Source organism: Nelusetta ayraudi, unplaced genomic scaffold, assembly GCF_046127955.1.
Source record: "Nelusetta ayraudi isolate G7.1 ecotype Tasmania unplaced genomic scaffold, CSIRO-AGI_Nayr_v1 ptg000022l, whole genome shotgun sequence".
NCBI lineage: Eukaryota > Metazoa > Chordata > Actinopteri > Tetraodontiformes > Monacanthidae > Nelusetta > Nelusetta ayraudi.
This window is the reverse complement of record NW_027466072.1, coordinates 3,903,139-3,919,526: the sequence shown is the minus strand read 5'-3', so window position 1 is coordinate 3,919,526 and position 16,388 is coordinate 3,903,139. Positions and strand designations below refer to the sequence as shown.

At 45.7% G+C, this 16,388-nt stretch overlaps 1 protein-coding gene across 1 annotated transcript; it reads right to left on the bottom strand.

Annotated features, from left to right (window-relative positions):
• Nucleotides 1-9,864: 9,864 nt before the first annotated feature.
• Nucleotides 9,865-16,227, bottom strand: chst3b (carbohydrate (chondroitin 6) sulfotransferase 3b). The gene is made up of 3 exons (XM_076028158.1): nucleotides 15,376-16,227; nucleotides 11,657-11,891; nucleotides 9,865-11,304 (listed from the first exon to the last, which is right to left on the bottom strand). The coding sequence occupies exons 2-3, from the start codon at nucleotides 11,734-11,736 to the stop codon at nucleotides 10,068-10,070; spliced, it is 1,317 nt and encodes a 438-aa protein (XP_075884273.1). The 5' UTR covers nucleotides 11,737-11,891; nucleotides 15,376-16,227; the 3' UTR covers nucleotides 9,865-10,067.
• Between the last annotated feature and the right edge of the window lie 161 nt (nucleotides 16,228-16,388).

Below are 16,388 nucleotides of genomic sequence, written 5' to 3'. Positions count from 1 at the left end.
ATGCACAATGTGTAATCTAACAAAAAATATCAAGTCTGTACGGTGGCCGGGAAGTGCAAAACACACGCAAAAGAGAAAACAACTGCAAATCAGAAAACACAACACATTAACCAAAAAACACAACACATCAAATAAAAATACAACCGGGAGGTGCAAAACACCCGCAAAGGAGGAAACAACCGCAACATGTCGACTATCACGTCGTATTTGTGTCCGGCGTTCATCTTTCGTAACCTACACCAGCAGAGTAGACGGGAGATCGTGTTTAGTTTCCGGGGCAAAGGTATCACTTCCGTTTTGGTTAATGTGTTGTGTTTGTTTTCTCTTTTGCGGGTGTTTTGCTTCCCGGTTGTGTTTCTGGTTGATGTGTTGTGTTTTTGGTTAATGTGTTGTGTTTTTGGTTAATGTGTTGTGTTTTCTGATTTGCGGTTGTTTTCTCTTTTGCGGGTGTTTTGCACTTCCCGGCCACCGTAAGTCTGTCCGTCTGTGATTGACTTTCTACAAATGCTGTAATTTCTTGTTATTGTATCTCTATTAGCCAAACAGGCCTGAGGCCCCAGACACCTGTAGACCCTGAGATCCAACCACTGAGAGACCCAGACACCTGTAGACCCTGAGACCTGCAGACAACCCTGCAGCTCCCTCGACTTTGCACTGCCACCATCGCATTATTGTCACCTGTGTCGCCAACAGAGATCTGACGGTTGACATCTATGAGACCAGCTGGCTAAACCATGTGAGAAGCCTGCACTTTTGCACTTTTTGCAATGAATTACACTTGCTGAGTAACGTCACATCACACTCCTCCTCAATTTGCTGACTGGAGAGGTGACTGTCTCACCTCCACCAGCTTATGGCCCCTGGAAAAGTACAGAGGTGATCTATCGCGCCAGCCGTTCCCACCAGAGGCCCCCTTCCTGAACAAACTCACAAATTACCGAGAGGGTAAAGAAGAGTGAAGGCAGCCCGAGTTCTGCAGTTAGCTATTCCCCAGGAGGTGTGATCCTTCTGCCACCAGTGTCCCTGTATGAGAAGAAAATAAGGAAGAAAATAAATATTACTGCAATCGCACAACTCCACAGATGATGGAATGCAAGATTGTTATTTCAAATGAAGGCTGAAACTATGACATGGCAGCCTTACAAGGACTAAATGTTCACCGCAACACCAAACCGTGAGAAGCTGCTGCTGCCGATCTGTCATCAGGCATTAATGAAGGGTCGCAGCCCCACCACCTGTTCTGCAGAAACTGGTGCCACAGAGACGTTGGTGGCGCTGTTGGGGAATGTTGAGAGTCGCCTCGCACGCCGTCGCTACCAGCGAAGGCGGCGCGTTCTTTTGTTCCTCGCGCTGGATCGTGCAAATCTGAGTTTCCTCTGCAGGCCAGCAGCGTTTACGAGCTGCTGCTCAGCAAAGACAAGGAGTGTATTGACAGTGACTGGGCATTTTATAGTTTATCTCTGTAAAATTCCTGCATACTTGTCTTTTTTTTTTTAAAGTTTGTTTATATTGACATTTTGTGTGTTTTTTTTTCATTTGAAGTGTTTTTTACTTTCTAATATATTAAGTAGACATGATAGGAAATGATCTTCATTCTGTGCTTGCCAGGTTTATCGTGGAAGGTGGTTTGTTCCACTTTAAATTTTCATTTATTTAATTTATTTATTCATCTTACGGTGGCATGGCAATGCACACATACATTCTGAAGTTTTCACTTCCTGAATAAAATTGCAAGAGCAAAATCACGAAGCCTCATCAGCTCTCATTTCCTCACCACATGGGCAAGGAAATGGTTTTGCGTCTTTTATTAAAGATCCAGTGTGTAATATTTGGCTTGATAAATGATTTCAATATTGGTAAAACCTTAACATACTGCCCATTAATAAAATAATAAAAGTGTAAAAAAAGAAACTTAAAAATGAGAAAAGTCTGTGTTTACTTCCTTTGCCTCCCTGGTGCGAGACAATATTGTCTCGATACTCACGGTGTGTGTGTGTGTGTGTGTGTGTGCGTGTGCGTGTGCGTGTGGAGCACTTTCTGTTGCGTTTGTTTAAAAGATGCCACATAGACAAACTTTGTAATTATCCTGTTATTATTACTTGCGACACTTTTCAGAAAGTGTCAACCAGAAAGTGCAGTTGCATTTTTTTTCTGTGACAGCTCATAGGGCACTGATGCCTCCTCTGGATTTGTGACAACACTGCCAGTCAGGTGTTGGTTCAGTCTCGTAAAGGTGCAGTGCGTAACATTTTGCATGATTTTATGTTTGTGTCAGTGTATAATTACTGTAAAATAAAAGTTGCTTGGTTTTCCTACCATGAAAATGGTTGTTTTATCAAGACACATTGCAAGGTTCCTGCTCACAGGTAATCTCCATCCTGCACCACCATGTTTGTGAAGCAGACCATCCAGCCTGGGGGCGCATTTCATGTGCAGCTCAAGGCTCGTATCATCCACAAACAAATCAAATGCTAAGAACAATTTTTTCTTTACTGTCACAGAAATGTGGTTCAATCTTTTGTGTATAATAGGTAAACATACTTTACTGACTGAAATTATATAACCTGAGGGGCAAAATATGCTGTTTTATGGGGATAAATTGAGTTCTTTGAGGATAATTATTTGCGTGAGGCTGCTCCATCGGAATCTAGAATGCAAAGAGACGTGAAAATTGTTTGAATATGGAATCTCAAAACCATTTAGAAACAATCACGGTTCAAAATGATTACCTTCTCACACTCCTTGACACTTTCACACTTTTTTTATATACTTTTAATTGATACCTCCCACATGTGCACACAGACCTGCAATTCTGATCAGATGCATGTTTTGCTTCTTTGTCTCAGACACGTCTTGATGGCAGACAGGAGTGGGCGGGAACCCAACAGCTCACCCAGTAATTAAGGGGAGAGAGGGTGCGGGCGAGGAGCAGAGTTTACACTTCCAGGGTGCACTTACTGCACCTTGGGCAACAACCCGAAGCCAGAACGCACCAACTCCACAGCCTGGGTCGCCCTGTTGTCGGGCGACCAGCTCCTCTGTTGTCATCCAGCAATTCCAGTAGGCCCCCAGGATCCAATATGGCAGCCCATTCATTTCAATGGAGCTGCTCATCCAGCGCATACGCTGAAATTTTTTTTAGCCTCCAGTGTTTTTCCGCATTATGCACCCCATTATGCCTTTGTTTCACACGTGCATGTGTCAGCCATTGGCGTCAGCCAATCAGAACGAGCTGAGAGACAGCACATATAACGTGATGTCACATCGATGATGGGAATAAAGATTTTTCTGGCCTTTATACATTTTTAGAAAGTCCATGACTTAAAAATCTACAACAGAAAGATTTCGTATGAACTGAGTTTCAGGTCAGAAGCGTCCTCACAGCCGTTTTACAGGTGTTCATTTTTGTATTGCAGTCTGTCGGGAAAAAACTTTTTGGGACGTATGGGATTTTTGGCTGCAGTACCTCGAGTGGCCACTGGACAAATCTCAGCGCCGCCATATTGCTGCATAATGACTATAATGACTGGTATTCAGTTCTTATAATACGTCCACGGTCCTGCCAAAAAACTTCAGACTGCAACACTGTGGCCGCCTGTTTTTCTTTCATTAGAGTCGCTAAAATAGAGCAGTTTAGAATTTGAAACCAATTTTTCCGATAGTGATCACCCAATATGAAAAAATCCCTGGGTTGGCTTGTTAGATATGTGTTGGCTTCGTTATGTGGCGCCTTTATTTCTTTCACACTTTATTTGCACCCACCAGCAGCACAACGGCCTCACAGTTCCAAGACAGAGCAGCTTTGTGTACAGGAAGTGGACCAGAGGGCAAAGGTAAAAACTGTTTCCTTCCCGCTGCCCAAATCAGCGGTGAGCAGCTGCTGCGAACTGGCAGGCTGACTCGCCCTCTGCTCTCCAGACTCCCCTCACGGCTGCTCATGAGGATTTGGCACCCATTCAGAAACAGGTAGAAAAAAAGATTGAGAAATGAAGGGCTCCCCTGTCTGTTTCATGCGTCTGTGTTCAGATTCATCGTCGGGGCTGCAGTGTCTTTTACAAACATGCCCCCGCCGCGGCTCACAGACGTGCATTCATTGGTATTTTTAGCCCTTCTGTTTTTAGTCCAGTGTGGAGACGGACATTTCATTAAACCAGCACATAGCGCTGTTTCTGTTCCCGCCTTGTTTTTTTTTTTCTTTAGAAAAAAATAAAGAAGAAAAATGATCACAGTAGAATTCTGTTTGCTGTGACAACTCTACACTCTGACTCCCACAACGCACTGCCACAGTCTCTAATTGTTGCTGCCCCAACTCCAAACAAATGGTGGCAGTGGTGGGTGTGTTGCGAGTAACACAAACCTTGTTCTCTTTTGTTCTTTGTTGTACATCTATTTATGTTCGTCTTTAGAAAAAGGCTAAATGGGACCAGAACCTCCCGTCCTGATTGTTTGAATAGCTGCGGTTCTGTTACAGCACCATCATTTCCTTTCTGTTCAAAAGGAGAAACTCATAGCGGGCTCTCGGCTCGGCCGGACAATGTTTTTTTGGTGGGGGGGTTTTGGAATTTCTAGTAAATGTTTTTATGGAGCGGCATCACATGATGAGCTATCACAGACTGTGGTAGAAATAAATGTAAATTTAAATGAGTAAAAAATAAATAAAAATAAAAATAAAGAATATGCATTTGCCCTTAGAGTCCTGAATTTACAAGGCCTGATTTATTGTGATGGGGCCATTTGAAAGGCTGTGAATTTGGAGGCGAGCCAGTAGGGGGGGAAGGGGACGAAGGGAGCAACCCTTTCAGTACTTTAATTTTTTCTTTTTTAAGACCTCTTCACTGGAGCTGAGTTGGCCTCACAAAAGGAGGTATTGATGTGGGGGAAGAGCGAGGCTTTGTGTTTTTGCCCAGCAGAACTGGCTGAGGAAACGCGTCTTTCACAGGACTCAATTCAAAATGCAAATGTCGGCCCGTCCTGTACAGCAAGTGTTTCACTGGCACTGCGAGACGGCTGCACTTCTCTCCTCTTTTAATTCTTGTTGACTGCAGATGCCGAAAGAATCATAAATTGTCTGCAGTTTTTTTTTCAGCATGGCAGAAATATACTCTGTGGTTTTCAGTTGTCCCACAGCGGAATGTGACTTAAATTATGGGATGAGGGTATTTCCAACACAAAAACCACTAAGCTCCCGCAACACACCTGTTTTCTGATCTTTATTATTATTATTATTATTATGGACTCCATGGAGAAACATCACATGATTGATGATCAAAAACTAAGAAAAACAAAACCCTCTGGAAACTGCTGTGTTAGCACATTTAGCCCTGTGTTTGCTGCAAAAACGACGTGGAAGGTCAGTCGCTTTTGTCTGACCGTAAACATGATTGTAGGGGATAATAGAAAGGCGGCTACCGAGCTGTTCCGAGCGAGTGCAATAAACACCTGCTGTGGGTGGTCAGGTGGTGATCGTTCTGCTGCTAGACACCTGTGACATCACAAAGTGTTTTAACCCACAAGAAAAGCAAGTAAAGACTTTTGTCATTCCATTTAAACCTTAAGGGATATTTTAAAACTACACCTGTTTATTTCCCCGAGCACTTTCATTTGTCTCCTGCAAGGTTATTGACTTTCATATGAACAAAGAGCTATTGCAGGATTGGAGACCTCCAAAGTTTTTTTTTTTTTTTTTTTGGGCTGAAATAAAGCAACATTGTTTGCAAAGTGAAGTTACAGGAATGTGTGAGACATTCCACAACAGCCTCAGATCATTGTCAGAAAACTTTGGTAAAGGGAGTTTTGTGTTCGCCAGGACCTCTGAGCAAATATTGGAATGACAGCCATTCATTGAGATGCAAGGGTGCTGCATTCTTGTCATGTTGTCGCTGTACCACCTCCCCTTACAACCTCCCCCACAAACCCACCCACCCCATTGTGTTTGTGTTGGGGGTCTGCGAGAGACTCAAACTGTGACCCTGGATCTCTAAATCTCTAAATTTGGTGCTGGAGTCGCGCTTTATGTTTTCTCTTGCTGCTATGACGTGGGACGTTGGCTGCGCTGTGCACAAACACTGAGTTCACAGTCAAAATGATAAGAGGCGTTCCAGGGAAAATGATCGAGTGGAAAACCAAGTAAGGAAGTCAAAGATTTCGCTCAAGGTTCCTTGTGTTCGTCACAAGTGCCATGACCTCACTCTCACTGTGGCCTGGTATGACTGAAGCATTCATAGACACTTGTAGTTAAAACATTAGATAAAAAAAATTTCAAGAGGTTTCAGTGAAAATCCTTGGCGGAAATCAATGTCTTGACTGTTAGCAAGGATTCATCACTGTCGATCAATTATTTTCATAATGACCAATGATTTATGTTTTTCATGTCCTTTAAAGCTCCCAAATCATTTCAGATCATCACATCTTTATTTTTCATTGCAGACCCCAATGGAGGAGCATCGCATGATGCACTGACCTCTCCTGATCTCATGGAAAACCCTCTGGGTTGCAGTCCAAGTCTAACATGTGTTGGAAGGTGACCTGAACAAGCAGGTGTCAGAGGGCGGAGCCTGGTTGGGGGAGTTATCACCAACCTGGGAGAGGTACCAGAGCCCACTGTGACATCACAAAAGGGTGATTTATAGCTCAGACTTTCTAAAAGTGGAGTAAACGGCAAAGAATTTCCTTTTCTAAGTCCACTGACCGGCCATAGAGACACATCAGTAGACCAGAACTTTGATGTCCCTCGATGGTTGTGTATGTTAAAAAAAAAAAAAAAGCCACAGCCCTCATGAAACTCCAGGTCAGTTCTTACTGTTACAGTAAGAAAGAAAAAAAACAGTCTGGCTTTAATCACAGGCAGACGGTCCGTGGGAATTTTGATCCCAGGTCAATAAATGCGGTTTCACTGCCAGCGTTTTATTTGAGCAGCATGCTGTTGGCAGAGAAGTGCTTCCTATGCAAAGTTCACCGCCGGGCTTTACACAACTTCTGCTGACATGGGCAGAAAAAAAACCTCCATGTGGATTTTATCTGTACACTTGAAACGGTCAATGAATGAGTGAGAAGTCAGTAACGAGGACATTTCCAGTCCACACAAGTCAATGTGACGCGTTGACAGGTTGGCATTCCGCGCTGGCTGCTAAGTGTTCAGACGCTCGTTATCGCTTTCCAACAACCTGAGTGAATTACACCCCTCACTCGGAGCAAGTGGCCGTGTATTCAGATCCAGGCCTCCTCCTCAGCCGTCATTATCACCTCGCAACAGTTTTCATTCGGCGAGTGTGACGCATCTGGATGAGGTCCGTTACTTTGGGCTGGTGCATGTCGCTCAGATCCGCAGCTTTTCCAACCCCTCCAGTTGATGTGGCAGTGTGCCGTATAACAGAGCGGGCGGGTGGGGCTTCCCTAAACGCAGTAATTTAACTGAAGAGGGGGGTGGGAAGGCTTTAATCCAGCGGAAAGTGGTTATTCTATATTTGCAACCAGCTGAGGGTGGCTCCACCCTATTGGACTTTATGGAGGTTTGAACTCCTTTGCATCAGATCAGCGGGCACTTTGTGTTAAAACAGTGTAGTTAGCACCAGCGAGCCTGATAGTAATCTGCTACGGCACGTTGGCTTCAACTAAAGGAGAGTGAAAGCTGCAATTTTTCAAAAAAAAGATTTTTTGTGTCGGGGGACAAAAAAAGAAAACAGACTTCATAAACAGCAGCTTCCTTGTGTCGGGTGGAGTCAGGTGGACAAAAAAGGCTTGGACCACATGATGTGTAAAGCCAGAGTAATTGCTAGGTTTGCAGACCCAAATAGCCGGGGCCCACAGTGGTGAGTGTACTGGAAGACAAGACCGCCTCCTCGCAGTGGGCCGTCCTACTCGCCTCTGCACAGACAAACTGCTCTGAGTAAGTGAGGCTTAAACAGTTGGTTTAGCCGAACAACTTGAAGCGATCAGACCCTTCAATTAGGGGCTGAGGGGAGGAGTAGAGAGTGATGGAAATCGGCGAGAGGTCCAAAGCCGTGAAACTGTTCTGGGCTGAAATAGCTAATTTTTTATTAACTCTGCACTCGTGCCTGCATGAATGAATGAATGCGAGACGGCCAATAATAACATTTTGTTTTATAAATAATACGGTTTGCACCATTTACGATGCTTCAGAGTTTTAAAAAGAAAATTATGTTGTGTTAGGACTGGTTTCCATAGTTTCTTAGGGATTAGTATCTGTGACTGAAGGGCTCATGTTGTGCAGTTAGCTCATATCTGTCTCTAGCCTGTCAGTCAGCTGCCCAGAAATGAGAAACGTTCATCTTTTTTTCTTCTTTTTTTTTTAATTCTGCTTGGTCCACTTTTCAAAGAGTTTATCCAAGTGCTTGCAGTTCTAGGAATCAGCCATTTTTGATGTCACAACGGGCAGCTGTAACTCTCCCAGTGTTAGTGATAGCACCCACAGCCAAGTGCACGCTCCTCCCTGTGAGACCGCCTTGTTGTCACACCCTTCCGAATGAAAGAAGTCCATCAAAGCATCAGTTTCGGCAGGAGATTGTAAACAGAGGGCTAAATATGCTATATTTCTGCAAGTTATTATGATAATTACGGTGCAAAGCTGCTCCACTGGAGTCGAGGATGAAACATAAAGCTCCTAAAGGCCGGCACCATATTGATCCTTTGCCATGATGTCGTAATTAGCATCTTAGCATACTGACATGCTATTGGGTGGAAGACTGCTGCCTCACTGAGCCCTCTGTGCTGCTGTGGACCTTTGAGGCCGGCCCAGGAAGCCGCAGAGGTTTATGTAACCTTGACAATATTTGAGGCCAGAGTTTGTCTGTCCTTGTAGTTTTGTTTCGTAAACATCTTATGGTAACATCTGAATGGTCATCATCTGTGCTGAGCAGTCACTCTGTGTTTTGTGTTCTTGCCAGGGCAGCTCACGGACTCTCCACCAACACACCTCCTCCAGTAGGAGGCTGCCCAGCATCTCTCAGTCCCTCTTCCTGGACAAAACCTTGGCAAGTGCATATGATTTCAGCACTGATCTGCCACCTACACTTCCTCTTTTGCTACAGTTACCTTCACAAAACAGCAAAATTGGTGGAAACACCTTGTTTTGAGACGAATATGCCACAGAGTTCCAACCAAAAAGCAAAGAATCTTTTACAGTTAAATGTTTAATTGTAACAAAGTGTAAAAGGCACAGGAGGGCACAGGGGCAAACATTCCGGCGGGGGCCGGAGCATCACGGCCTTTTTTATCACCAGTCGGCTGTTGACACAGGACCTGCCGACTGACCTCGCACCATCCTGCAAACCAGCTGCAGATGGAATGTTTGCGTACACATGGCAATCTACACATCTGTTTTTACAGAATGGGTCCGTGCGAGGACGGCTTTAGGACGCCGTGTTGCAAAGGTGCAAATCTACAGTGACCGTGTGCAAAAAGAAAAAAGGAAAAAAAAAGTGTGAAGAGCACATTCAGAGTCATTACGACTTGTAGCAGAGACAAAATATAAATAAATAAACAAGCGTGGCATCACTCAGATTTACCTGGCACAAAAAAACATACATATTTCTATTTTCTCGCCAAGAACATCGCTAAACAATTTCTTTATTTTTATTATATCAGTATAAAAAAGATTCAAGTTTCTTTGGTAAAAGCAGCTCTTATAGCTTACTGCTAACAGCAATATTCCCCCCTAAACACGCTCTAAAGGAAGCTTGTGAGTGTTTACCAACTGAGGCTATTTCCCTGAACACTTTATTTGCTAAGGGAAACACAAAAAAGGCAAGACAAGTCAACAGTCAACCAAATTGCTGTGAAGTGCAAAAACATAAAAATAGCTTCTTTCCATTTTCCCAATGCTTTTCATTTCTTTTTATTATCATCTAATGCTTTTTATGCAAAGCATTTTCTTGTTCAACATTCTGCAACGTACTATTTGAGAGCCTCAAACAGTGAAAGGCTACACGCTAGCTTTCTATATCCTGATGAATGTCCTAATAAATAGGCCATTGAGTCATTCCAGAGTTCCTCAAAAGCAATGCTTTTTCATTCTCTGCATTAGTATTTGGTATCTCTTCCATCGTAGTCTATACAAGGTTGAAGACCTTGTCCTCGATCAGACTCACGGTCTTGTCCGTGAGCATTTCCTCGCTGCTCACGATTTTGTAGCCGAACAGCTTCAGCGTCGGTCCACAGACGCTCTGCACCACCTGGGCGAGTTTATACGGCAGGCTGAAGCGCCACTTCTCCACCTGCTCCGAGGAGTTCTTCTGCGTGGAGTAAACGCTGCTGCTCTTCTTGGAGGCCTGCGTGTTCCTCTGGATCCAGGCCTTGGCCTTCGGGGTGAAGGGGATCCCGGCGAACCTGTACATCTCGGCCGCCTTCCGCATGGGGAAGCGGGCGATGTCCTCGTAGCGCACCAGCATGTAGCGGCCGTGCAGCCACGCCGGCCGCCGCAGGCCGATCTCCGCCGACATCCTGATGTTGTCGCAGTTGCCCTTCAGCTTCCTCACTTCGTCATCGTCCAGTGGCACGTCTCCGCTCGCCGCCCACTCCTTCCAGTTCCTGTACTTGGCCTCAAAGGCCACCATCCGCGAGGCGAGCACGGCCCGCGGGTCGCGCACCAGCTGGATGAACCTGACGTCCAGGCGGGGGTCCTCGGCCAGGGGCCGAAGGGTCTCCAGCTGCCGCACCCGCACCGACTTGATGACCCGGTGCTCCTTGCGCAGGCAGGACTGGGACGCCAGGGTCAGGTTGAGGGGCCCGCAGCGCCTGCTCCTGCAGTGGTAGGGCTCAAACACCCCCTTGACGAAGGGGCTGCAGACGGACTCCTCGCACAGGGAGATGCTGGACTCCCGGCGGAAGAGCGCGGCAGTGACGTGGTCCACCGGCGGCGGGTCCACGAAGCCCTCCAGCAAGGAGAAGTCGCAGAGGAAGAGCTGGCGCAGCACGTCGCGGTACGCCCCGGCCGCCACCGTGGCGTTGGTGCCGCCGCCCTCCAGCGTCAGCATCTTCTCCACGTGCCACAACGGCTCGAACAGGTAGAACATGTTGTCCACCTGCCGGTTGAAGAACTCCCCCACGAAGGAGGAGCCGGTCCTGGTGGTGGCCAGCAGGAGGATGTGCTTCCTGCCGCGCCGCGCCGCCACCCGCCGCTCGCTGTAGTTCTCCAGGCGCCGCTTCATCAGTGTGAAGGCCGAGTTCATCTTGCTGAGCGAGGGCGAGGAAACGTTTGGCTTCAGCGGCAAGCGGGACAGACAGCCGGTGTGCACCGGGGCGTCGGCGGCGTCAGGGGTCTGCTTTATGGAGAGCTTATCCGACACCCTGGAAAAAAAAATTGGAGATTCAATTCAAGGTAAGAAAGCATAGGTTCTCAAATGTACTGCAGTAAAAAGTAAAAATTAAGATTTATTGTTTGCAAATAATGCAACCATACGTCAATTGATAATTTTGAAAAATGAAAAAGTTGATGTCTTGATGAGCATCTGGATCATTTTTAACAGCTTTGGTACTCATTGCACAATACTTTCCAAGCACAACTAAACTGTAATCAGTAATACTGTAGTTATGACTGAGCCATTATTGGATGTTTACACTTATGTAACAATCAGCTATGTCATTTTCTACAACAGAATAGTTCAAATAGTTCCACTTGAAGCAATAACAACTGCCTCACCTGGAGATAATGTTGTTTTCCTTCTCGATGATAACGAGCGCCACGAAGAAGACAACGGATATCGTGTATTTGATCCTCATCCTCGGATGTAGCCGCCGCCGCCGCGCCTGCACGTGCTCTTCACGGTCACGGACGGCTTCTTAATGGGGTTTGCTGCCAATCCTGCCAGTCTCCAGTCGCCTCCTCAAAGAGCCCCCCGGATGTTTGTGTTTCCTCTTGTGCGCAACGTCTCATCCTGCGAATGAGATAAACGTCAAGCTGTCAACTGCACATTTCTCACATTTCGAGTGCAGTCATGAGTAAATGCTTCGGTCTTAATTCTTTCCGAAATAACTCCTCAAGATAATTTTTTTGTTTGTTTGCTACCTTCTCTTTGAAAGTGGGAAGTCATTGGTTTGCGTCGATCCGTGATACCAACCATCACCCCTTTTCCTGTATTTATAATTCGGGACTGAGCCCCGGCGATAGACCAGCTCTGGTTGTATTTATAATTCCTGTATTTATAATTAGTGAATGGGTGATTGAGAGGCCATTGTAAAGCGCTTTGGGGTACCATGAAGGTGCTGGAAGGCGCTATATAAGTGCAGTCCATTCACCATTTACCATAAGACGTGTCAGGCTGCTGTCTCGCAAACCCGGTCCTGAGGCTTAACTATCCGATCTGGGGAAGGTGAGGGCGGAAAATAGCCGAGGGTGTTGCACTGGGATATAAATGCAACTTCTTCCAGTAAGGAAGTCCCTGTTATCTTGACGTGCACTGGTCCATTACGAGGCCAAACCCACCCACCGTGCAGGACCAGCAACCCTCCAGAAAAGCATGCCAGTGTCACAGTGTGTCATAAAATACCAGGGAGTGAAGGGGAAAAAAAAATCTGCGATCCAACATCTGCACAGGCTTCCTGTCCGTGTCAGACTGATAATGTTAAAGCGCGGTCGCCTCTGTCAGCTGCTCCTCTCTGTCAACACAGTGGGGAGATCTTTTAAACAGAGACCTTCAGTGTCACGGGCTACTGGTACAGAAGACCATCTGGCGGTCGACTAATGGCACGCCGCGTCCTTGTAATATGCCTTTGTGCCGCTAAAGAGACCGTGTGAGACAGGAGGAGACACATGTCTAAACACCGAGGGGTGGAACTGCACCGGGCTGAAATTGAAGGGGAAAGCAGCGCTCGACGTGCAGCCGTAAACTGTAATGTGCTCTGCCTGCAAGCCATCCACCACCTCTGACTGTGGCACAGACAAATGCAGGGTTGATTTCATGAGCGGTGCTCTTTGCTTTTTTTCTACTTTTTTATTTTTTTTGAATGAGTCGCACATTCCGGGAGGGGTGGCGTGACTCAGAAGCCATATTAACCTTTGGAGATCTGTAATACAAATCTCCCCAGTGAAGTCTGTAAAGCCTCAACTTTTCTGTCTGTGTTTAAGAGTCAATCGCGTTTCTTTGTGATGTCACAACGAGCACAGGTGCCTCTCACAAATTAGTGACCACCCTTCCAGCCAGGCGCAGGTTCCGCCCACTGAGACAGTGCTAGAGCGGCTCATAGTCTCATAGCTCTCCCCTTCTAAACATGCATCCAACCATACGTCTTCTGTACCTGCTTCCTCCTGCACTCAGGATTGCAGGGGTCGGCTGGAGCCTGAACAAGTCGCCACGTTCATCGCAGGGCCACATAGATAGACAAACTGAGACAGAGAACCACCCGCACACAGACGCAACCTTCGTTCTGTGTGGTGACAGCGCTAACCACCGCACCACTGTGTAGCCCCTTTCTAAACATGTGGAGGTAAATAGCAACTTTCACAGGTTGTTGTAAACACGAAATGCCAAACAGTGTTGATCTCAACACTTGCGATCAATATAGGGTTGTTTGTTGTCAATAAATAAATCACACTGAGATTGTGGGGTAGAGGAAACATTTGTTGTACAGATTCATCAGGTGCTGTACACACTGTACCCGACTGTGTCCAGTGAATCTTGAACAGCTGTGCGTCTGGGCCCCTCAGGACAGACACATTAGCAAAACTGCCCCTGTTAATCTGCACTGCCACGAGCAGCACAAGCCACCCCTCAGCTCGGTGTTTCACACGAAGCCGTAAAACCGCGGAGGAGGGAAGCAGAACGAAGAAAGCAGATACACAACCACGTCTGGAAGTGCTCACATCCTGTTGTGACTTCTGTCCAGGGCCAGTTTGAGAGCATCGAGGCCGAACGAACGCGGCTCTCTGACAGCAAAAAGGGAAGTTTTACAGCCCCGGTGGGGGCCGTTGACGTGGAACGGTGCGTGGGGACGGAGGTTTTCGCTCCAGAGGAGCACAGTCAACCCTTCCTTGCACCACCCTGCCGCATGCCACAACAATAAAGGTCTCTTTACACAGCGGAGTGACTGTGAACCTCCTCCTGGGCTGCGACGACGAACCGCAAACTCCCAGGTCACTCACACGCAACCGGGTCAGTGACTAAGCCCCCTGTGGCAATGACTGTCATGTCGATTGTTGCCTCTTCGCACAAAATCAAAATTTCCTCATGCAGTCAGATTTCCACATTTTTATCACAAACTGCCCTGACAAACAATAAAAATGACACAATTCTGTTTTTTTTTCCCTCACCAAAGACACACTGGACTTCCTACATAGTTCAGAGTGTATTCAAGCAGTTTTGGGTCTGGCCGTGTGTGATTTACAGCAAATAAAAACAACTCCACCAGCCATTCATCAAGAGAATAAGTGCCGTGAGGTTTTGTCATTCACAGAGTAAATTAGATGTACTCCAATTATCTCAATTTACTGCATCTGCCGGGTAAAATAAAAGCATGCGCATGATACAAAAAATAAATAAATAAAAACTCGCAAAAAACCACCGAAGCATGTGACACTTTTGATCATCCACTCATAACAAAACTGTCACTGCTTCATTCATCATCCCGCTCAGAGGGAATTTAATAGGTGTCTTTTATTTAATGTTGTGGGGACAAATTAAACACCACCCAGCCAGACCCACTATCACGTGCACATGAGAACATGAGACTGCCTCAGTGCAGCCACACTATGTACTCAAGACACTTTGCAATCACTGTTTTGTTTTAAAAAAAATAAATAAATAAATAAATCATTGTTTTTAGAATACCGTCATGGACAAATTGACGTTGTCCTGCTCTCTGTGTTGATAGATTTTAGATTCATATAGATTGTTGTATAATAAATCATTATTTTAGCATCATTTAAATGTTTGTAGAGGCATTAGTGTTGAGCACCTGTTTAGCAGAGAAGTTAAGTTGAAGGTGCTGGAAGAGGGTTGGAAAGCAGAGTTTGATGTACATTCAGGGATAGGTGTGAAGAACAGGTATATGGAGGAGAATATATTTGTACACACATACACACTGTATATAAGAACATTTTGGGTTTTTTAATTGAGAAAAATATGAAACAGCACCATTGTTGCCTTCAGCAGTTGTTGTATTGCTTTATACAACTAGAACGCCCTAATAATTGTTAAACGTATCTTATTCTTAACACTTAACAATCAAAGAAACATCTTCAACAAACAGACGGCAGCTCGTCTAGAAGATCATGCGCTGAAGAGAAGTCATGCCTTCTTAATTATGAAGACCCGGGTAGCAGTATCTTGCTGTGAGAGATCTTCAAACGTTTGAACTCCTCTCGTGTGAAGCCAATATTTCGTAGCTGTTCATAATTAGTCGTGTTGTGCTTTTAATACCCACCATCCTGATGGGGTGCAGGGTAAAGAGTCAGCTTCGCTGCGTCCGAGCAGTTGGTCTGACCTTCAGTGAAAGTGAGAATCCGGGCAAAACTTAATTCCATTACTTGTCCGGGCTTAAAGAGCGACAGAAGCGACGCGGTCCAACCGAAGCTTGGCTGCTTATCTTGAGTGGAACATGTGGAATCGGAGGTGCTGGTGTCCGAGGAGGAAGTTCTGCTCCAGCTGCTGCCCGGCGAACTGAGTGAGAGCAGCAGTCAGTGCGCAACAAGTTGCACCTCGGTGACTGACAGGAGGAAGTTTGGTCCTCGGGGAGCCTCTGGCAGGAGGCGCCCCGCACCGCCCCGCAGCTCAGCCCACCACAACCCCGCACAAATGACAGAGAGCACAGAAACAGAATGAAATTTATTTAGACGACAGCCAATGTTGGGTAAACACAGTGTTGACCCCCTTCTACTAATTTCATCTGCAGCTGCGCAGTTAGGAACGTATTTTTAGTTTCAACTGTTTTTTAAATTGACAGGAATAAAGGAGGAGTGCTCCACCTAGTGGCGTTAAACACAACATGCACCCATAGTGTGACCAACATTGTTTATATATACAATGGCATATTGGCCTGTCTGCCACTCTGATTCTACATTTAGCTCCATTTGTCTCACATTTTCTTTTTCTTTAACATTTACTTCTCACGCCAACTGGTCTAAGCAGATGGCCTCCAGAGTCGAGGTTACTTCTATGGAGATCATTTTATTCTCGGAAGTTTTTCCTAGCCACCGTCGCTTCACCTTTGCTCTGGAGCCGTTGATTTTTGTTTTTTCTTTTGATTATGCAAAGTGCTTTGGGACGGCGATGGCTATAATTTGCTTCATAAATAAAAGTTCATTAATTGATTGATTACAAAGACATAACTATCCTGATGTTTTATTTGTATTTATTTATTTTGCATTTAATAGTTTGGTCACGTTCATTCCTCATTCACAAACACATCTTCAATTGCAGTAACTCTCTAATCTTCAC